The 22,725-nt window shown below is 34.5% G+C and overlaps 1 protein-coding gene across 1 annotated transcript in view; it reads left to right on the forward strand.

The window, feature by feature from the left end:
- The window catches only part of Ercc1 (DNA excision repair protein Ercc1), a 38,292-nt gene that overhangs the window by 10,029 nt on the left and 5,538 nt on the right, over positions 1-22,725 (forward strand). The window contains exons 3-9 of the mRNA XM_090375012.1: positions 1,018-1,099; positions 5,956-6,059; positions 8,221-8,320; positions 12,178-12,254; positions 14,559-14,658; positions 19,364-19,435; positions 21,365-21,433. Coding sequence (XP_090231138.1) covers positions 1,018-1,099; positions 5,956-6,059; positions 8,221-8,320; positions 12,178-12,254; positions 14,559-14,658; positions 19,364-19,435; positions 21,365-21,433 — 604 coding nt within the window. The remainder of the gene's footprint in view (positions 1-1,017; positions 1,100-5,955; positions 6,060-8,220; positions 8,321-12,177; positions 12,255-14,558; positions 14,659-19,363; positions 19,436-21,364; positions 21,434-22,725) is intronic.

The following is a 22,725-nucleotide window of genomic DNA, read 5'->3' on the forward strand; positions in this document are numbered from 1 at the left end:
GACCGGGGTTCGAGCCCACAAGCCACCAAATACGGAGGATGTGGAAAGGTCAGGGAATGACCACCGCATATCCCCGGAGCAATATGGCCTTAGTTGCTAATGCTCCTAAAAACCAAATAACAACAACAACATGTGATGCAATTTTTTTGAGCATCACTGTATGTGCAAAGATTTGCACTCATTACTAACCTGGTTGCCCTTCTTTGTAACCTCTCCAGAAATTTAAGGTAATTTTTAAGTGGTCTCCAGACCGGAATGCAATATTCCAAATTTTCTCTAGCATCATCTTATATAGAGTGATAATGTCATCTTTCTCCTTACTAACAAGGGATTAAATATCTAGAAATATGTCTTAATAATAGACAAAGTAGCATTCTTAGTAATGGACAATACTGCATACTTGTCTATATTGAGAATGTTGGTTTTGAAGATTTTGGTACAATATTTTGTAAACTTCTTTTCAGTTTTGTTATTTAAAGGCAAAGATAGACTAAGAGGCAGAAATCAACTTTGGAATTAGTTTATTTCCCTGAATATCAAGCCAGTATTAACAGAACAGGAAAAAAATAACATATAGTAGAGTATGTTAGTGAAGATGCAGGGTATAAAGAAAAGTACAAAGTACAAGAAAATTTTTTTAATCAAATAAAAAGAAAACAACCTGTTTTAGTCAGTAATATCAAAAAAACTGGAATAGCCATCACTGAAGTGAAGTGAATAGAAATATAGTTTTTATTCACTTTACTTCACTTTTCAAATTTCACTTTTAATTTTAAAATTAAATTATCAGTATAGCAGTAATATAAAAAGGTGCTTTACTGATTCATGCCCAGAAATATATTCTTTCTCATTTCTCTAATGTTTGTACATAGCGATTTTGTAGTTCACTACTGTAGGGAATATTTTAATTATTAATAAAATCTTTATTAAATATTTTCCAAGTTTATGTGAATAAATTGCAGTTTGAAAAAAAAAAAATAGCATTAAGATTTAATTGTGGCATTTTTTCACTTTCAGTGACGTAAAAAAACCAGAAATATCTAATCCGGTGGTTAAACTTCCTGGTAGCACTAATAGCATCATAGTAAACCCTCGTCAGGTTAGTTTTTTTTTTTTTTTTGTTTTAAATTTAATATCAGAGAATATTAAGAATATTTAAAAGGTAGGATGCACAGCTATAAAAATATTATTTAGTAACATGGCTTGAAGAAAATCAATTATTGTACACAGTACAGACATTCAGACAAAGATTTTAGCTTTTGTACAGAAAAGAAAGTTTTAGCTAATTAAGTAAACTATATTTAAATACTTAAAAGTTATTACTTATTAAAAATGCTTTATGACTAAATGAAAAGGTAATGATTAAAAATTCCATTTAAGCTAAGAGCAGTGTTATTAATATTAGACACTTGCATTAGCAAAATATATTGTTAATTTCACAGCACAGGCAAAGAATACCACTCAACAATATTTTTATATAATATTTTATCGTTTGATGTTCTGCAATAATTCATAACAATTTTTATCAGATTACAAAACAAAAAATATTTATCATGATGTATAAAGTATTGTAACAGTTCATTTCTTTATGAAAAAAATATGGTTATTGCAGTTAACCTGAGGTTCAGAAATTCCAGAGTCACTCTAAAAGTAATGATGCCAGTTCTTTTGATGAAGATCAGATTACTGCTGTGCAACTTTTTCAAAAGAGACTGATCAAAATGAAGAAACAAGTAATTTTCTCTAGGTTAAGTCAGTTTCTCAAATGCTTAAGTTATCCTCCCCTCCCTTGCTCCAAAAAAAATCCTGGGTACACTAATTTTGTTATGTAATCTTTAGAAAGGGAAACATTTCCTACCATTGTTGGCACAGTTCTGTTTTTATACTCCAATATGGCCACTACGTCAGGGGGAGTTAACAGTTAATCATTCTGACAGTGAATACAATCATTAACAATATTTAGGAGTCATCCTGCCTTGAACCACAGTCCACCCAAATGTGTATGCTACTTCAATTGTGTGCTTGACTATTCAGGTATTTTGCTTATATGATTGGGGGAACATGTTTACAAATAGTAGTAAAAATTAGCAGATGGATTTGTGTTACAAATAGAGAGCATGTATCAAATTGTTGACTACAGAAAGGAAGAGTGGATAGCATAAACAGTGAGTGCATTGGATCCCATGCTTACAGAGGTTCTGTGCTCTTCAAAAATTTTATTGTATATATGGTACCTACATTTTAAAAGCAATATTTGAAAAAAAATGACAGAACTATTATATCCATGTTACCTTATTTTGTCATTTAATCGAATATTTGTTTTTAATACATGCTGCCCTACCATTAATATCCAGACATCTGTATATCTACAAATAATATTTATTTACATGAAAACTAATAATATGGTCTGAAACCTTTAACCTTTATGACAACCTCTAGTCTCTGTGGAACATTTGCCATCAGTTTTTTGTAAATGTCCTCCACTATTTTCTGCCATTTGGCCTTCAAAGCAGCAACCAGTTCATTTCTGCAATTTTGGGCAGTCTCTCCTCACATGCATCCATTTGATCCATTTCATCCCGGAAGTTCTCTATAGGATTATGAGCAGGGTTCTGGGCTAGCCAGTCTAACTGTTCAACATTCATGTTCTCAAGCCAGTTCATTACAACACTGATAAGGTATGGGCCTCCGCCAAGTGCTGCCACAACACAGGTAATACAATACTGTCCAGCATTCATGATTTTGTCCAGAACAATCAATGGTCCCAGGCCAAACCATGAAAAATAACCTCAGCCCATCACACTGCCTCTGCCAAACCTTCATTGTCGGGAGAATGCAGTCCAGCAGGTAGCTTTCTCTGGGCATCTGCTGCACCCAAGTATGATGTCAAACTAGTTGAAAAGAAGTGTACTGTGACTCAATACTCCAAAGCACAGCTTTCCATTGGTCTATGTTCCAGGAACAGCAGGCTTTGCACCAAGTTAGACTTTTTCTGGCATTGGGGTGATTTAGTGGCTTGTGGACAGCTGCACAATTTTGGTAAACTGTATCATGCAGCATCTTGTGCCCTGTACTGGTGCTGACATATGTTCTGATCACCTCACTGAGGGCCTCTGTGTGTGCTGCAGACCTGTGTTCCAAGTGAATGATTCTTTACAGGATTCTCCTGTCATGTTCCATCAGTTTTGGAGGTTTTCCTGGTTGTTTTGCAATGGTTTCAGCACCAGTCTTCTTCCATTTGCGATCACATCACCAGTCATCAACTTAGGAATCTTCAGTACCACTGAAATGTCACATACAGACTGATTGCTTATATGGCACATATTATCGTTCTGCTCTGGAAGTCTTAACTCCATCAATCACAGCACCTTGCATTTACAATTGTACTACTGTCTTCTAGAAGGCCTGTGAGCATATCTATAGTTGTGTCTGACACACAGTGCTTGAGTACTAGCTGTCAGCAGAGGGATGTCTAGATATTAATTAGTTTTTAATCAACTTTGATGAACTGTGTGAAGAATTTAATATTCCCCTTTGAGAAAAGGTGAATGTTAAAATGTTAATCAATGATTATCACTTTTTGATTTCAGTTTATTTATACAGTAAATCATATGGATTAAAAGATGGCTCTGCATAAATAAGCTTTGCTTTTAATTAATTGAGTAACTCCTTTATTTATATAGAATTACCACAGAATTGTTCAAATGTCAGTGAAGTATATATTTATGCAGGTTCTAGGCACTATGGCTAATGGCTCGAGTTCAGCCGAAGATAAGCAGCAGTGAACAGCAAATAGTCAGTAGAAAAGACAGTTACTTTGTAAATGATACTGAAACTACTTTTTGATGTCATTCCGCTATATTACTAATCACAGCAAAGCATGTGATAGTTGACTTAAGAGTTTTTGACTATGGCTGCTATAATGGTTGTTAACTTTATATTTTTGTGCAGCTATTCATTTTCAGCACTTATGCTAAATGTTCATCTGTTCAATTATTTTTATGTATATACACTTTTATTCCCTGTATTAACAGTTTTTAGTTCAATGACAATTCTTAACTATGCCATTAGAAGCTGTACCATGTCAACACATATCCTAACAATGAAGTTTGTCGTCGCCAAACTTCATTGTTAGGATAGTGTGCTCTGATAATTAGAATTCTTGTAGTCTTTTTTTCAAAATCCAAAATATCATCTAACCAACACATTATATAGCACAATTCATCTTTCTACAGGTCTTTTTTTTTTCAGAGTCCAAGAACATTGGGAAATGCAACACTTCAAAAAATGTTTGGCATTTGTTTGCATTATATTAGGTTTGTAAGGTCCCTGTCATGGAAACCAATGCTGTACCATTCTCCAAAGATAAGAGATGCAATTATAGTCAATATTTTTGGTGTTTGTACCGCTATGGAGAAGGGAGTTCATTTGAGGTGTCAATGTTCATCCCCTTCCTTCTAGAGTTTACATAAGTTATTGTACTGCCTAAGCTGAGTCCATATGCACATTAATCTAAATTTGTATAGTACATCCCATAATGCTTAATGAAATAAAAGTAAATCTGTGAAAATAACTAAACTTCGTCAACTAGCTCAACTCATAATCAGCTCAAACTACATAGAGCAACTTTTTTTTTTTTTTTTTTTTTTTTTACTTTCATGGAGTGAATAATGCATAGCATCATCCAAACCACAGAGTTACCATCCCTGCCTAAAAGTGGCTGGTCCACTCTAATACAAGGAGTCAGTTACGCCTTGGTTTATTAATCTAGCTTTCCTATTGAATACATCATTAATATAAATGATGTGTTCAATAGGAAAAATATAGTTTATCTGTAAACAGCATTGACACATTTGTTCCATTCAGTTTACGTATCTTTATAATCATGCCCCACTCAAATCCACATATGCTGAAGGACATGCAAATACTAGATTCATACAAATCCAGCCTACTAAGTTTGAGTTTTAGGCCATCCCAGGTGAAGAGTAAATATCCCTGAAGCCGAAACTACAACCACAGTTTTCCCATATAATCTACTGAAGAATAAAGGAGAAAGTCTGCCTTTTTCAGTTTTTTCATCTAATTTGCCATACGTTTATTAAAACTCATTGCATATTGTGAATTCCTCTATTCTTCTCAACTTTTCAATTTGATATAATCATAAGACACACCCACTGTCTGGGCATGACCAGACTCCCAACCCTAAAGTTCACAAGGAATGCTTCTCTTGGTAAAGTATGTTAACATGTTTATAATCAATGAACATATTTACATACTTTTTTGGTGAACATGTTAGCACATTCACTGCATCTGGCACATATAAGCGTCAAATGGTACTACAAGTGTTATGCCATAATGCATATAGGCAGTCATTCTTGAGTGTCAATATACAAGTGATGTAAAAGTAAAGGCGCATAAAATTAACTGCTCAATTCTTTTGGCACACTGATCGTACTCTAGGATTCTTTCAAAATTGCAATCAAATTACAGTAGCATGCAGTGACAAAAGACTGTTTTAAAATCTGACTAAGTCACTTAACTCTGTTCTCCATATTACAACCCACACTGGCTGCTACAGATATCATAGTACCTGCTTCCTTGAAAACCTTTATAATTTACTTGTACTGTGCATGTATCCAACTTGCTTTACTAATGTCAGAGAAATGTCTGAAAGTATGACATAATCATTCAAAAATGCTTAGATGCTATAGTCATTATCTCTTTTATTAAGTAAACAATGTTCTTTATCAAAAAGTGATGAAAACCTTATATTATTGACTAAATTAATTATCGGCATTCTTTTTATTTGAAAAGAAATTGAAGGTGTAATTTTTTTGCCTGTTTTATTTAAGGAATATATTTCCTTAAATAAAGGAATTAAGAAATATATTTATAAATTTATAAATAAATTTAATTTATTTATTAAGGAATAATTGCCTGTTTTATTTATTACAGCGGGGTAATCCATTACTGAAAAGTATAAGAAATGTGACCTGGGAGTATGGTGAAATTGAACCTGATTACATTATGGGAAAAACAAATTGTGCTTTATTTCTTAGGTATGCATTTATTATTTATTGTTATTTTTGTCAGATTTTTATCTTTATTCTGTTTTTATTTTTTATTGTGTATTTTTTATTATTTTTTTTTATTTAAATACATAGTAGAAATAAATTTTACAATAGCAGTAGACAGTTTAATTGACATAATTCCAAGAATATATAATTATGTACCTCATTATCTCCTTCAAAATAAGCTTGCTCTAATTCTGTACATTACTTTCATCTGTCAAGAAACTTTTCAAAAATGCCCAGTTAAATAATTTTGAACATATTTCAGGCCTTTTTAGATGGGGCTGTGTTAGTACTCAACCAAAGTATATGACCATTCCCAGGATTTTCTCCAGTTGTGTCATAACGCAATAGTTTTCATAATTCAGTAAGTGACAGATCTGGCAACCAGATGACTAACAGATGCAATCATATAAAAAATTTGTAAACTGCAACAGTAGTGTGCACTGGGGTATTACCTTAATGACCAGATTCACTTTATAGTATTGATTGTTTACTCTTTGACCCTGGGCATAAACTTGCAATGACAGTCCCTTCATTATATCTTGGGATAGACAACCCTTCCTGACCTGAAATCAGCTTCAGCATAATCTTGGCCATACTCTGTTGAATTAAAAGGAATAATTTGGAAAGAATTAGAAATTTTTAGTTTTACAAACTGCTTCCTTAGAAAGTGTTAGCCTCAAAGGAAATTAAATTGTAATGTTAAATGTATACAATTGTAATTCCTGTGAATATCACACTTTGCACATAATTTTTTTCATTATTTTAAGTGAGAATACCACTCATCAGTACTTGAACATAATGAAGCATGACGCTACAATACTTCCTTGTGGGTAGCACCTGTGTCCTCCCTGCACCAGGTGCAACAGACCTGAGTTTGAGTCCCATTGATTATACAAGGAATTAATTTTTATTAGCCTTTTTCACAGTGTGGCTGAATTAGTCAGTCTCAGGCGAGGATAGAATGGTTTTTTCTCCCAGAAACTCTTGTTTTTCATCCAGCAAACAGAAAATCGACCTCAGAACACACACACAGCATACAGACAAACATAGAGCAATATGATTTAAGTCACTGATGCTCCTAAAACCCAACAATAACAACTATCATACCTTTTTAAGCATTTTATGATTCTGTAAACAATTTTATACAGTTTGAAATAAATATTGTTTCTAATTCGTTATTCCACCATAACAAGATATCTTTGTTTGGAAAACTTGTTTCTTTAACTATAAGAGGTCAGTATAAAATAAATGCCCTGCTCTAGCAGAATAAAATGAGTGCCTAGAGTTTCCTACTCGTGAAAAAATTCAAGTAATACTATCTATGTATTGAGGTTTTTTTAAAACCATTCTGCAAGTGGGTTTCTGGACTGTATAATAAATATTATCATAAATATTTATTAGGATATGGTCAGCATGAATTGGAGTGAATTCTTTTGAGAAATTTTAAAGTTTGTAAAATTGAACTATGTACATAAATGCTTTCAAAATTTTGGTTTAGAAAAATCTGTGGGGAATAAAAAGTTGTCATTATTTAATTTTTCTTTCCAGTAATAGTGTCTGTGCTTATATATAATATTTGAATTATGGATATAAACTTCTGGATCTGAATTGCAGAGAATTTCTTCAATTCAGTTTTGGCTTATATATGCACACATCATCTCAGCCCTTGTTGAAAGGGTGTCCCTTTCTACATTGATTTTAAAAACTACTCTAAACATAAATATGGCTACTATTGCTTTCTAATATAGTTTATAGATGTCAGCTCATCCCTGTAGACTTTCAAGAAAATCTATACATATACAGACAATTTGTTGGTACTGCTTTGAAAAACATATATGCATACTCACAAAAGGATTAATACCAAATTTAATTTTGATAAGTAATTCTCTGGGAATTATTTGTCAGTTTTTTTTGGAATTTATAAGATGCATTCACATTTTGACTAGTAGTTTTATTGTTATGTTTGTAATTGGTACATAATTTATATTCAACAAAGGATGATATATCTAGATACTCCTCTGTTTAATAGCATCTGCATTTATTTAACTGGTATTACTTACTATGAAATCAAATTTAGGAATTTATGGTTAGGTTAGGTTATAATCCTGGTTTTTTTTATAACGATATTTCCTTTGAATTTTAGTTTGCGTTATCATAACTTATATCCAAACTACATCCATGAAAGACTAAAAGCACTTGGTAAATCATTCCGACTCAGAGTCCTTCTTGTTCAGGTTGATGTAGTAAGTATTATGTCATGTTTAATTAACTTAATTAACATCAGAAAAAAAAGAAATAAAAATAGTAAATAAGAACACAAAAATTGTTGTTTAAAGTACCAAACCATTTTATCATTATTAAGGTTTTTTATATTATACAGGATATCCATAAATTATTGACCACATAACAAAAAATTATGAAGCACAAACTAGAACTGATATATGAATGATGTCATTTTAAAGAGTGGCTCAAAGATTTTTTACATAGCATCATGTAGATGTTAGTGTTGATAACAGTTGCAACAACTTGTGCAAACACTGAAATCAGACAGTCTGCTACATCAGAGTACATTTGCTGATATCAATTGGATTGAAAATGATGACTTCCCGAACAAAGTTGTCTTTAGTGATGAGTCCACCTGTCCGGTAAGATCAACCATCACAACTGCAGGATCTGGGGCAGCAAAACCCCTCGTCTTTAGTGAGCATGAATGGGGTCCCCTAAAATTGAATGTGTGGCACCCTTTCCCGTAACCAGTTGATTGGCCCATTTTTCTTCACTGAGACTACCATAAATAGTAACAATTAATTGGACATGCTAAAGCATTTTGTGATTCCACAGATGGCAGAACATCAACCGAACATTGTTTTAGCAAGATGGTGCTCCTCCTCATTGGGCTTTGAATGGGTGACAATTTCTCAGTGAGCATTTTTCAGACTAATCCCACTGGAATTTTTTCTGTGGGGGTTATGTGAAGGATCAGGTGTATCATATGCCCATTGCAAATATGGATGTACTTCATGAGTGAATCACTGATGCTATTGCTTCTGTGACTCCTCGCTTGGTGTGAAATCGTAAACTGTTTGGGCATTCGACGTACTACAAATTTTGCCCATGTGGAAACTTATTAACTTTTTGAGTTGTCCTTTCCATTTAAAAAACTGTTTGCTGATATCTATTGTAGTTCTTGATATATAATAATTTGTAATGTGGTCAGTAATTTATGGATACCCGTAGGTCTTTCTTACTTTTTAAAATGATTCACTGCAATTTGAGCCATTGAAAAACAGGTTTAAAAGTATTTTTGTAAAGCAAATACATTGTGAAAATCTGATCATCTGTAGCTTTTGTTATGTGGTTTGCAATGTGTTTCTTGTAAATACATTCACTTTTTATTACTTATTTTTACATTTGCCATTTCGAGTGAACAAAGGTGAATGGTGCATTCACTTTTGTTCTTCTCATGACTTTAGGAGTGAGGCTAGATATGATTAATCTATGAGGGGAAGTTGAAAAAAATCATGGCCTCAGTAGGAAGAAGGGTTTATTTGAGAAGTCTGGTAACATGTTACTTTTCAAATAGCCCCCCCCTCCTTCAGAGTATCTTTTCCCACCGATGGTAACGTGTTACTTTTCAAATAGCCTCCTCTTCAAAGTATCTTTTCCCACCGATGGTAAGGCATTACTTTTCAAATAGCCCCCCCCCCCTCCTTCGGAGTATCTTTTCCCACCGATGATGCAATACGTTGATTCCTGTTGTGAAGAAAGTTTTCTGTTCCCATGAATGCATCCACTGTAGCAGTGATATCAGTCAGCAGGAAAATGCCAGCTGGGTATTTTAGGAAACAGGTAAAAGTCTAATGGTGCTAGATCTGGCGAATGTGAAGGATGTTCTAAGATTTTAAAGCTGTATTCATGTAGTGCAGCCATGGTAACGACAGACTTGTGAGCGGGCAAATTTTTCCTTTTTTTTTTTTTTTTTTCCTCCTCAGTTTGTCTCTGTTTTCATGCAAATGCGTCACAAGGTCTGCATAATATGCCCTTGTAACTGTCTGGCCTTTCTGAAAGTAATCCACTAGCAACACTCCATCAGCATCCCAAAAACCTTGCTAGCAGAAGGAATCGACCTGGCTTTCTTTGGAAGGGGAGTAGATCTGTGTTTCCACTGCTCCATTTTTTCTGGCTGAAAGTGGTGGACCCACATATCATACATGGTCACAAACCTTGCAAGGAAATTTGCAGGATCTGCCTTAAAACAAAACAAATATTCATATTGACAACTCTTGTGGTACCCATTGTGTTGATATGTTTTTCATAGTGAGAACCTGTTATTATGTGGGAGACACATTCAGATGAGATGCCCAAGGTGATAACAATGTGCCAAATTGTCCCTCTTTGATCACTCATCACTGGATTGTGCACACTGTCAAAAACTTCTGGAGTGATAGACATTGCAGATCTTCCACAGCATGGATCATCATCCAGGCTCTCCCTCCCTTATTTAAATTGTGCTGTCCACTTCTTAACCATGGAATAGGAAGGGACACCTCTCCCAATGTTGTAACCACATCCTCCAGAATTGCCTTTGGCATTAGTCCCATTTTCCCCCCCAAATATTGAATGACTGATTTTGTCCATCTTTCGTCATTCACACAACTTTGTTGACTTTAGGACTTGTTATTAAAAACAGGCATTATTGAAACTCATGAAACTTGGTGAGTTACTATTTGAAATGTTGTTTTAAGTACAGAAAATTTTAAAACTCTACTCTTACCCTTTCATACTGAGGCCACAAACTTTTCAAATGCCTTCATAGTAGTACTCCTTAAAAGTGTATGGAGAGTACTTTCCATACACACATACATTCAGACATACTTAACATTTTTTATGACTATAACTCCTGCCTCCGTAGCCAGGTGGGAAGGAGCAGTAGTGCGTATCACATGCTTCTTGATTAGACCGGGGTTCGAGCCCGTCACCACCAAATACGGAAGATGCAGAAAGGTCAGGGAATGACCACCGCATATCCCGGAGCAATATGGCCTTAGTTGCTAATGCTCCTAAAAACCAAAACAACAACAACATAACTCCAAAATTCCAGTAACTTTAAAAAAAGTTCAGTGTTGCCACAACCTGCAGTATATACCTTATTGAAAAAAAGGTGACTTCTAGGTAATAATTGCTCAAAATGTGTACTGATTATAACAGTTATGTTACCAATGCCGGTAATAATCATTCTTAGAACCACTAGTAACCATTTTGATAACCATTAATTCCATTATTTGGGGTTGAAGGCATGGCTTTATCAGATCTCTAATCACACTCAACTAGAAATGTGAGGACAAAGTACTTAAACAGTTTTTATGCTCTGATATCTGAAGGTGCTGTATTGCTCCAAACAGTTATTTTTTGAGAATTACTGATGTAAGGGTGATATTTGGTAATAGTGGCATGTTATAAGAAGTTAAGGTTTACTCCATCATATACAGATTATTTATGTATTTTTGCATCTTGAAACCTTTGAGTTTGAAAATGCAGAAGCATTAACTCACTTTTTCACTTCTCCTGTGATAAGATAACACGTCAGCTATTACCTTCTCTCCTTTGCTTGATCACACTTTTTTCTTGACCAGTAGCTCTTCTCCATGCTACAGTGATAAAACAGGCATCTTGTACTACAGTATGATTTTATTGATTGCTATTTTCCTTTAGAACTAGCTTAGGTTGACAACAGTTATGTCTCTGATAGTTGCTTACACTGTTTGGCAGTGCTGTAACTTAACCAATTCTGAATGTGAAATAGGTGCCAGTGTCGTTACAGCAGTAACCATGTTGTGTGTTCACATCCACATCAGTGTCAAGGGTGTACCAAAAATGGACTATGCAGAACAACCAGAAACAAATGGGTAACAGCTAAAGACACAGAGTCGTACTTGTAAAGATTACAAGTGTTTTTTGGACAAGCGTGTCCCATTCATACACCTGTAATCTTGACTGGCCTTCGGTGGCTTTAGTTAAAAATCTCTTGTTGAAAAGTTCAAATAACTTAATTCCTTAATATATATTTTGTTTCATATGTTTTATATGTATTATTTTTAAGGTTGACCCCTATCCTCCGTTAAAGGATTTGTCACTGATTGCTATTTTAGCAGACTGCACCCTGATGGTAGCATGGAGGTAAGATTATTATTATATTATCTTAATAGTTTAATAATTTACTATCTTAATAGTAAGATTATTATTAACAAGATATCTTCTGTTTAGAAAACTTGTTTCTTTGGCCATGAGCGGTCAATATAAAATAAATATCCTGCTCTAGCAGAATAAAATGGGTGTCTAGCGTTTCCTATCTGTAAACAAGGTTTACATAATATTTGTGTATTGAGGAATTTGGAAATTTGTAAAATTGAACAATGTACATGAATGCTTCCAAAAATTAATTTTTTTCCTGTTTTGACTTTATAGCCAATAATAATAATATAAATATTAAGATTATTAACAAGATGTCTTTGTTTTAGAAAACTTGTTTCTTTGGCCATTACAAAACATATGGAAAGTCAAGTTGCATGTAATGCATTCACGAAGCCTTCCACGTAATGATATCACCGCCGACCGGGCTAGCCAGGTGGGTAAAGTGCCTGCCTGCCTGGCAACCCAAAGGTCGCGGGTTCGAATCCCGCCTTGGGCTTGGATCAAAGTACTGCAAAAACCTTGGGAGGTGCACTATGGCCACAGAAGCTGATGCGCCAACAACTACCAAAAAAAAAAAAAAAAAAAATGATATCACCTAGTTACTTCTTATTGAGCATGGGTAGGAAAAAAGATGCATCTCTAATAAGTTGTATTCATCAGGTGACTGAGAAATATATTTTTGTTATGTGTTGTCAGTGATGTGCATGCTTCCAAGTATCATGGTCTTTAAAATACTATTTGAACATGATAGCTGTTTCAGTGTTTGTTTGTTTTTTTTTTTAAGTTCATGAAAATGGGCAATGGTTATCACACTCAGCCAGTAACAAGTAAATGGCAATGTTGATAAAATGAAAATTATTCATGCTAACTGATATGTCATTGTGTGTTGGTGGTGTGGGGGGGGGGGTGAGAAGGTTACATTTCATTAGTGCTTATAAATAAAGCATAACGTATGTGGGCTTTGTAAACATTTCAGTTGTTAAGGCTTCTTTCTAAGGTAAGATTGGGTGGGTGATAAAAATTTACATGAATTTATATTCTTAAGGGGTGGCTTGATTTTTTATTTATATGCATATAAAGGTGGGGCGAACTCTAGGTTGGTGCATCACATCCATCCTGCACTGGAATCAGTCTAGTACTATGGTATCGCATTCAGTTTTAATTATGTTATTGTTCTCTGATCTGGCACAACCACCAGATAAGAGGAGTTTACAATAAATGAGGAACACAATTGTTAATTGTATTTAGCAGTCACAGGCTTTAACTAGGGTCCATTCAAAGAGCATGTGCACCTACATTCTCACTTCTGACCACTCATCTACATCTTTTGGCCAAACAAAACCATGTCTGTGAAGCATTTTCTCGTTGGGTATAATTTATTTAATTATGTTTGTATATTAACACATATTCCTATAATGTACTAAAACAATAATATTTTGTTTTAAAAATCTAATGCATAAGTTAATTTTCATAATTAATTTATAGCAAAAGCTTAATTTGTCCAGTACTCACCTCTTAATCTGTATTTATAACTTTTTGAAGTCCATAAACTTTTAAAAATTACTTTAATAATTAAGATATGCTCAGAGGAAGTGCACTCCCCCCCCCTTTTAACTCCGGTTGTCTTACATTTTTGTAATGATACCAAATATTCTGTTATTTTTTATTTAACTTATCTATAAAAAGATCCTAAAAATATTAATTTCTGGGTCTATACATTTATTTTTAGGATCATCTGAATGTATTATTAGTTATGTGAAATTTAACATCAAGCACCAAAATTTGTGAAGCTGAGTGACGCATCTTTTTTAGCAAGATTGGTTTGGACACACACACAATTCTTTGAAATCGGTCATTTTCTGAAAAACACAAAGTGCACTGCATGACCGTAATGGTGTCCTAAGTAACAACTGACAGTCTGAAATAAACAGTCGATGATGCAGATGATTACATTCTGTCGCCACCTTGCAGATAAAGTCATTGCATTGGTGGGGGTGGAGACGTTTCTCTATTGATTATAAATAAAGCATAATGCATGTGTTCTTTATCACAATACCTTTCTCTTCTGGTTTAAAGTGTCATTTCTTTTAGATCCACTGAAAATAAGTTTAATGTTTTGCAGCATAGCCTGCATTCTGAAAAGCCTGCTTGCCTTTTTGATCTAGTGAGTGCTTGTTTATAAGAAAAAGTTACAAATTTTAGAACTGAACTTTTCAACTTCATAAAGATCAATTTTTCAATTATCATAGAATTTAAAAAAAATAAATAAAAATAAAATTCTTTGTACAGTGCAGAAGAAGCAGGATCATATTTGGAAACTTACAAAATGTTTGAAAACAAATCAGCAGAGATGATCATGGAAAAACAGGAAGATGATGTATATTCTCAGGTATGAATATTCTCAGCTGGTTTATTCTGTAATTTTGCAATATTAAAATTTGCCATTTCCTTGATTTTTAGTTTGCTTTACTCAGTTAAAAGAAATAAATAGATTCATTAATTGTTGATAATCCCATTGTAATGTTTCCAATGATAAACGGGACTGTAATGTTCCTTCTTCAGCTGTGCCATCACCAAAAAATAGTAAAACTTTTAAAAAAAAAAAAAAATTTAGTAGAGGTCTGCTTATTTTTGTTAACAAATTCTGTCCGGTATGCTAGTCTACACTGTAAAATAGAAGTGTAGGATAATATAATAGCATTTTTCTCTATAATGTGTGATCATTTCATTGTACTTATGTGTCTAATTTACAATGTTGTTCAGTAAGATGAAAAACATTGTAAACATACATATAAGATTTTCAATGTATTGTGAAATCTGAGAAAGGTAACATGTTTGCCTTGTGTACTGAATGTAAATGGATTTTTCAATTTCAAAAAGTACAAATGCAGTGTAATCAGACATTTGCAAACAAATAAGTATAGTGGGCAGTGACAGAAAGAAATACAAAAACACATGTAGCATTTTGTAATCGCAATGATGTCATATATGCTGAGTGTTTTTTTGCATCTTTTGTCATAGAATATAATCATTTTCTGAGTTGTGGTGCTCATAAGCACAGTGTTCAGAAATGTTTCCCACCAGTGAAATAACAAAAACAGAACTGAAATGGAAAGAAGTGGCAGTGATGGCTCTGAAAAATGTTCTGTTTTCAAGTGATACAAAGTGATTTCAAGCTATATCCCATTGTGGCAGTTAAAAAAAAATTCTAGATAAGTTAATGTTTGAAAACAGACTACAGTAAACAGTTGTTGGCTGTATTTTAATATAAAAATGTATTTTTTCAGTGAAATTTAATTCCTAGCACAGTGTGGACTTTTAATCCTTCTGCTTTTCTGAAAAGCAGTTTCCCTCCTGTTTTTTTTTTTTTTTTTGTTATAAATCCCTGCTTTTTTTTGCATAAAGCTTCATGTTTTCCTCCTTACAATCACCTGATCTTCAGCTTTTTGAAAGTTCAAAAGTTGGCAGCTTATGTCATAACCCAGCCACATCAAAAGGTTGTAACCTAATCAGCCAAAGACAAGAGAAATCAAACCCTCCTGCAAAGAGACAGAAAATGGATACAAATGTTATAAGATCTACTTTTCTCATACTCATTCTACCTTTGACTAACTCCTCAATAAACTGTTACCATACTGTACATTTCCAGAAATGTCTGAATAGTAGAATATGTTCAACTAAAATTGTCAGACATTTACTAGCAGAGGTAACTATTGAACAATCTGTGTGATTCTGTAAAACCACAACTTTAGGTGGAATCCCTATAACAGTTTCCTCACATGCCACCTTCAACACCTTATGAAGGGTTTACAGAAGTAGAATTTGTTGAGTCTCTCAGGTGAAGAATTGCAAAATAAAATGGGAAAGAAAACAAAGTCACTGACACAAAACACACTAACAAATAGATGGTATTTTTGTTTCAATGCAGAACATTATTCTCACCTCTAACCACCAGTAGCATAAAAGCAGGTTACCTTAACTGTCATATCAAAACTTGTTACAAATACCAAAATTATGGGCACTTAGACACTGTAGACAGGCAGCCGTTGTGCTGCATGTGGATCAACAGAACACACAGCTGTAATCAAGAACAACCAAAATTATAAGGAAAGACACACTGCTCATTCTCAAGACCATTCTCAGTAGAAGAAAGAAAAGAAGATACAAAATCAGACATAATGCCACATATCCAGAAGCCAAGAAATCATTTCACCATTACAAATTACCAAAAAATCAATATCAGACTGGAGTAGGTTGCTATTGACTGCTTCATCAGCAAATCAGATGCAACACAAACAAGAAAAAGGCTATGACTATCTTAATATAATACTGTCTTCTGCTGTTTCAGCAATACAGTACTATTATAGTATTGTGTGCTTCATCTAAGAGTAAACATAGCAGGAAGATCCAGTGTTAAAAACCCTTTCACAAGAAGAAATGGACACAGAATGGCTATACTTTTCAAAAGATTGAAAGACAAAAAAAAAATAATAATAAAAAAATAAATCAGTCTCTTGTAAGCAAATCAAGGATCCTGCCAACTCAAAATAATGCCTTTCTATAGTGGAACTGTTGAGGATACTGCAATAACTATGATGGCATTAAAGATCTTGCACAGTATGATTCAGTTGCCTTTTGTTTAATACTAAAATATGAATTTTCCCAACCTCAGAGGCCTTTTTCAGGATATTGCCTTTTGTTTACAGGTAACAAATTTAATCCCTAGCACAGTAAATACTTCATTTAAAACTCTATGTTATCTACAGACAGGATTGCACCACAGATAATACAATCAGTTCCACTTGCAGGAGAGTATATATATAATTATTTCACATATCCCCTCCAGCCCTAATAACTGTCAATTTTGCCACAACAGTAGTTTCTTTGTATTTGCCCCTAGTCACTTCTGACAGCCATGTTTAGACAGTAGTATCAATGTTATCACAAAACTTTGACTCAATGTTTCTGAAGTGCAAAATTTGCTACAGTACCTTTGATGGTGAAACTTTGTCAGCAACTGTATTATGATGAAAAAGAGATTTAAAAAGAAGGGGTTAAATTGAGTAAAAAAGAAATTCTTCATCATAAGTTCTGAGAGTTGGCAAATATGAGGTATAATTTGCAGAATGCATATACTCATCTTTGCTCAAAAAGAACTTTTCTTTCCCAGTTTCCTGTGACTAGAAGTTAGCAGGTTAAAAAAACAAACAAGAGAAGGCATTTTTCTCTCTTTAACCAATGTATTTATCATGCAAATGTATTCCCCATTCACAGAGGACCAAAGGTTGACATGATTAATTACAGACCTATTAGTTTAAATTCTGTTCCAGGGAAAATAATGGAGTCACTGGTAAAAGGTAATGCTGGATCATCTAGACAAAGCCACAATTAGATTTCAAACACAGCATGGGTTTGTTAAAAGGAAATCTTGTTTGACCAACTTGATTGGTACTAAAAAAAAGTGCAGCCAATATCAACCCACTGCAGGATGGAAGCCTCCTCAACAATTCATGCTGAGGGAAATGGACCATAATCTGCCACGCTGGTCTAGTGCGGATTGGCAGATCGACCATATTCAGCATCAGGGGCTTGAACCCCGGTCTACTCAAAGAGCATGTGCTGCTGCACTCCCTTTCATAACCACTTGGCTACGGAGGCCATTTGATTGGTACTACGTGGTCACAAAGGAACTGGATGCAAAAAATAATTTTGATATCGTAACTAACTTCAGGAAAGCTTTTGATATTGTTGCACATAAAAGACTACTGTACAAATTGGAGCAGGATGACATTAAGGGAAAGTTGCTGCTATGGATAAAGGGATGGTTGAGTGGGAGAAGACAGAGTGGTAATTAATGGACACTGCTCTTCATGTGCGAATGTTATTAGTGGAGTCTCCCAGGGATTCCACTAATAACATTCGCACACGAAGAGCAGAATTGGGTGTTGTGTATTCTTTTCTGTTTTCTGTATTTGTCAGTGATATTGATGGAGGCATATCAGGCTTAATGTTCAAATTTGCAGATGATACAAAGTTTGGCAGGTGGTTAATGACAGTATGCTACTGCAAGAGGATCTAGAAAAGTTAAGCAGATGGGCTGAGAAGTGGCAATTTTTGAAATTTAACATTGTTAAATGCAAATTACAGTAGTGCGTATGGATAGCAGTAATCACTGCAATGTACTAGCATTTTTCACTACCCTCAGGGTAGTGAAAAATGAAAAAGGCCTGAGATAATTGTGCAGTCAGATATGAAGTTCTCTAAGCAATGCAGACAGGCTGCCAGGACAACTCATGGGGGTTTTTTGTCAATGACATACAGGAATTTTGTTATAGGGGATAAGGAGGTGATTATCCCATTTTATAAGGCAATAGTCATGCCACATCTTGAATACTGCATACAGGTCTGAATGCCTCATTCTATCAAGGATATGATAGCTGCTAGAAAGAGTGTGGAAGGGCAATGAGATTGGTGAGTGGAACAAAGGGGTGCTTTACAAAGAAAGGCTTCAGTTCTGAAAATTGCAGCGTGTGGAGACTAGGCACCTGTGAGGTGATCTGATTGCAGTGTTTAAGGCTTTAAATAAATGGACTGGGCAAGCTCAGTGCTGATGGTATTCTTCTTGCTCAGACTACACATGAGAGGGCATAAATTCAAACTGAGGAAGGATTGTTGGAGCATAGATGCATGGAAGTGTGTCTTCAGCAAGCAGATTGTTGTTTATTATTGATTATTGTTGGAACAAACTTCCATCTGTTGTGGAAGTGGATAGTTTGAATAAATTCAAGGAAGAACTAAACAAACTACTGGAGGGGATGGACAGGTGATGCAGGAGGGTTTTTTTTTTTTTTGGTGTTACGATTATAATCTTGCTTTCTTTCATTATTTGCCAATACTATTAAATGTATATAAAAGTGATTTATCACTTTGATACAAGGAAGTGGGGCCTCGAGTGCCAAGGCCCCATTTCCTTGTATCATCTGTCAAACTTCTGGTCTATTTATACTTACAAATTATAATCAATGTGTGTGTTTCTCACATATATTCTTTTATTTTATCTTGAGCTAGAAACAAATATTCAATTTATATTTCAGCTCATTGATTGTTTAACAGCTGTAAAATCCATTAATAAAACAGATGCAACAGTCCTTTTGTCAACATTTGGAGTAAGTAGTTTTTTTTTATATATATATATTTCTCTCTCTCTCTCTCTTATTTAAATGCAATTTTTTTTATAAACAAATAGATACTAAACAAGTTAGGTAATGCATGTAGCAATTTACATTTCAGGCACATTTTATTAAATTTATTTTCTCTGATTAACTGAAAAGTAAATAATTTACTAATATATTAAGGTAATTTGTTTTACTTCATTGCACATACACTTCAACATAATATTTGCTCAACTTTTTTTGGAATACTTATTTTTATTTTAATAAAAACTGCAGTACAACACATTTCACAGATCTACTTTGATTTTGTAAAATAAATAGCAACATATACCTCAAGTCATAATATGCAGTTAGCATTTTTTAATATACTTATTTCCCCTTGGATCTTAATAACTGAAATTCAATGCGTATTTCACATTTCTGCTGTGATTAATATAATAAACAAATAGTATAATTTATTATTTATACATTTAATAAAAAAAAAAAAAAAAATTAGCTCTTTCAAAAAGCAGTAACTTTCAACTGTGCAGTGCCTAAACTGAAAACTTTTCTTTCTTTACATCTAAATCTTTTTGTATGTCTACCTGAACCAGCTCATTTACAATTTGATCCATAAAAAGAAAAGCTATCCAAAATAAAGGAAAAGTGTTTAAAGAACTGTTACTACAAACAAATCACAGTAGTCATGAAAAATCACATTTCTTACAGGAAAAGCTTGGAAATTTTTCCATCTGATCAGTTATATAGATGAATCTACACATCAGTTCACAGGCTACAATTTGTATTAAGATTATCACACTTTTTTTTCTGTCCGTCTAGTGCCATAAAGTTCATTGGTTGGTTAGGGATTCTTTGGTTCAGATTATTTTAGTCAGTGTACAAATTCATATGTTCGTTAGGTGTATACATTCATGGACCAGTTTGCACATTTGTGTGGCTGAAAAACTTAGATTAGCCCATAGGGGAAAATTCTACGACCATTACCTCAGATTAGCTAATTACGGCACCATAAATTACTCCAGCTTCTGAAAATGGGATTCAAACCCAAACCTCTCCAAATGAGTGATAAACCCAATACAGGTAGCCCTCTATTTACATTGGGGTTAGGTTCCTGGGGGGATATGGAAATGGAACCCTTTATATAATGGAGTCAATCAGAAATCACAGGGTGTTAGGTTCTGGGCACCAAAAATTTTACCAACCACTTTGCATCGATTGTTTTATTTCGTTAGCATTCTTCATAGTCCTACGCACATTAGGGCAGCTTTCACCAGATTCCATCCTCCAAATATTGCACTAGGATTCAATGAACTTCTTTTACCAGACACAGCATCTCTTTATTCTATTAAATTATAAACTTTATAACATGATTGGCAAAAACTGCACACAGATATCACTATTATTTATTTATTAATAGCACAATTAATAAAAATTGTTAGCGTAATAAATTTCCAACATGTGTAAATAACATAAACAACAACCAACTGAATGCTTCACCACATGGACCTTTTACCATTCGCTTCCATGAGTGGCTGCTTTGAGGGCAAGAATCTTTCTCGTCTCTGATATAGATGCACTAATTGCCGATTGGCTCACATTGGCCTAAATGACGTGAACAGTGCATGATACTTAGCACAGTATGATGCCAATAAATTGTCTGACGATTTTAAACTTTCAGTTTATAAAAAAATTGCAAAAATAAAAATGGCTTTGAGGTTAGTAATCGATGCAAATTGGACCAGCACAAAACAAGGGCTACTTGTATACTGTCATGTAGGACTAGTGCCATTAAAACATGGTAATGTATAAGAATTCACGTCTATAATTGGTTATAAAGCTTCTTAAAGAAATAGAGATCTGTTCTTAAATAACTAAAATAAACAGAAAATTTATTACATTATTTTTTTTATTTTTTTTTATTAGACTCTAGAGAAAATAGTTGAAGCCACACCAGATGAGCTTGCTCTGTGCCCTGGTATGGGACCATTAAAGGTAAAAAGATCCCAGATGAATGAATGTATAAATTACTGGAAGTTTTCGTTTTGGGGTTTCTTAAAAGTATAATGGATTAATTCAGTTATTATAGTATTAAGTTTTTCTTTTCCTGTTTATATTTTTTTAAATTTATTTTTCCACAATTTATGAGAAAAACTTTTGGCTGGTATTTACAAGGTTATAATAATAATTTATTATAGTAATCTCTCTGCCTACCTACACCCATACTTCCAGTGATCACTGAATTATGACCATCTTGTCCATAACGGACTGTGCTGCAATAGCTCACAGTATAAAAAGCCGAACAGCTTTGCCTGCTAGAGCAGTGCTAATTTGCATCTCGTCATGCAAGTTAAAGCAATACGTTAGCAGTTATGGGATGTAGTAAAGATGTCAGGGTTTCAGAAGGGCACGATTGTGGGAGCTTGTGCATTCAGTGCTTCCATGTCGGAAACTACACGTCTTCTCAGTTGCTCACAGCCCAGTGTGGTTAAGGTATACAAAGAATGGTGTCAAACCACCTCCCTACGACTGCACAAAGTGAATGTTCATGGTGAGCAAAGGGTGCAGCATATTGTGGTTGTACAGGCTTAGCAGCAGATCACTGTGTGACAGTTGACATTGCAATACAATATGGGGAATGCAAGGACAATATCCCAAATGATATGCTGCACACTCAGACGTATGAGGTTCCACAGCTGATGACCCAGGAGACACCCTCTCCTCACCATTGATCATCATCAAGAACAAATGCTGTGGTTTCAACAACACGCTGGTTGAACACTGGAAACAAGTGTGCTGGTCAGATGAGTCCAAATACCTGGTGCACATGCTGATGGATGCCTTCATGTGTGGCACAAGTCCACGAACCCATCATGCATGGTTCCCACATATAGAGGTGGTTGTTTAATAAGGGCACATTTTGCTGGAAAGAACTAGGACCCGTGGTACATGTGGACCAATGTTTCACTGGTGAAGTCTACTGGCAACTCTTAAGAGACTATGTGCACCCTGCCATGTTGCATCTTGGAAGATCCCATTTACAGAAATGGGATCTTCCAAGACAACGGTGCACAGGGTCATCAGTCCTGCGTGGCGCCTCCGTAGCAAGGAGCAGCAGTGCATAGCATACGCTTCTTGATTAGACCTGGGTTCAAGCCAGTGCCCACCAAATACGGAGGATGCAGAAAGGTCAGAGAATGACCACCTCATATCCCCAGAGCAATATGGCCTTAGTTGCTAATGCTCCTAAAAAAAAAAACCAAATAACAAATCAGTCCCGCACTGTG

This window comes from Mastigoproctus giganteus, chromosome 6, assembly GCF_048544385.1.
Source record: "Mastigoproctus giganteus isolate SK-2022 chromosome 6, ASM4854438v1, whole genome shotgun sequence".
In the NCBI taxonomy this organism is placed as follows: domain Eukaryota; kingdom Metazoa; phylum Arthropoda; class Arachnida; order Uropygi; family Thelyphonidae; genus Mastigoproctus; species Mastigoproctus giganteus.